The sequence below is a fragment of the Pyxicephalus adspersus genome, chromosome 9 (assembly GCF_032062135.1).
Source record: "Pyxicephalus adspersus chromosome 9, UCB_Pads_2.0, whole genome shotgun sequence".
NCBI classification, from domain to species: Eukaryota; Metazoa; Chordata; class Amphibia; order Anura; family Pyxicephalidae; genus Pyxicephalus; species Pyxicephalus adspersus.
In genome coordinates this window covers 21432212-21433779 of record NC_092866.1, presented here as the reverse complement: position 1 = coordinate 21433779, position 1568 = coordinate 21432212, and the positions used below count along the sequence as shown (strand labels likewise).

At 36.8% G+C, this 1568-nt stretch overlaps 1 protein-coding gene across 1 annotated transcript in view; it reads left to right on the top strand.

Moving 5' to 3' along the window:
* RBL2 (RB transcriptional corepressor like 2) overlaps nt 1-1568 on the top strand; it is a 41278-nt gene that overhangs the window by 16706 nt on the left and 23004 nt on the right. Inside the window, exon 6 of the mRNA XM_072422743.1 lies at nt 982-1142. Within this exon, the coding sequence (XP_072278844.1) occupies nt 982-1142 (161 nt within the window). The remainder of the gene's footprint in view (nt 1-981; nt 1143-1568) is intronic.

Genomic DNA, 1568 nt, shown 5'->3' with positions numbered 1-1568 from the left:
TACCCCAAGGACGGGGTCCTTCTAAAAATGTTCCATATAATTTTTTTATATATGTGACAATAACATATTCTTCTAGTTTAGTTATCCAGGCATGCTGATGACATAATTTTATAATTTTTATATTGTTTCTTTGTTTATTCTTTCTACTTTGTTTATAATGGCACATCTATTGTTGTTGCTGTAGCACCCATCTTATCGCACCTACAAGTGCGTGGGAATTCACTGAACCATAATATTCCTACCAGAGTTTCAGAATTAGGGAGTCTGTGTCTATGGAATCAGTTTGATATTCGTTTCAAAGGCTTCTAAGATTGTTCAGAGATAATTATTAAATGCAAAGGCTTAATTGAACTGCACATGTCCTTCCTCTCACAGTTGACAAATGCCAAACAGGCCCTACCAACTTCATAAAATCAATTTATGAATGGAATTACAAACCTCTCTGATAGAAATGTACGGGTGACCTGGTTTTATTTGTGAACAAAAACTTTTCTGACATACTAGTTGTCTGGATGTCTCTAGCTTTAGTACTTTGCAAATCCCACAACCTACAACATTCATACATTGGACCTGATTTATTAAAGCTCTCCAAGGCTGGAGAGGATACACTTTCATTAGTGAAGCTGGGTGATCTTCAAACCTGGATTGAATTTTTTCAAACGCATTTGCTATTTGATAGCAAATGTTTTGAATCCTGGACCAGATCCTTTCCAGGTTTGCTGGATCACCCAGCTTCACTGATGAAAGTGTATCCTCTCCAGCCTTAGGGAACTTTAAAAAATCAGGCCCATGAACTGATGTCAGAACCCTGCATACTTCTAGGTCAACCCTGTAGAAAGTACTGAAGCAAATGGATCAGCATAGCAATCAGGGCTTTGTCATCCACAGAAGTTAGTATAGGCAGGCTATGTATTGTTTTCAGTATGTTATTTATTTTATCTAAAATTATCTTACTAACGTGGCAATATTTGCCGTTTAAAGGGCTTCCTGAAGATTTCTCCAGTAAGGACTTCAAACCACCGCCTGAGCCCCCTTGCATCATTGAGACCCTTTGCTGCCTCCACCATGGTTTGCTTTTGGAAGTTAAAGGCATAAAAGAACACTTCTGGAAACCATATATTCATAAGCTTTTTGACAAAAAGGTAAATGTGGCATTGTGAATTGTGTTGTATTAGGTCTAAAGAGTCATGACACTTAGCAACTCAAGAAGTTTAATGATACTAGGCTTCAAGTGGAGATAAACCTTCTATTTCCGGGAAAGGGTTACCCATGTCATTCATTATTTTTACATGGAATATTTATTCTAAAATTAATAAATTGCAAATCTTGAAAATTGGCTTTACAGTGTTAGGGGGCAAGGGACAGATAGGATAAAGTACTTTTCCAAAACATTGGACAGTAAACTTGTATTCTGAAGTGGAAAGGAAGATATTTAGAAATGCCTGATGAGTGACAAGGACTCTTTTTACATCCGTCTGATGTCTTTGTGGTACATTACTCCATACACATTACAAAAAGGCAGCTCAATTATTGTAAGTGTGCTGTCAATACATCACAATGCAAAAAAA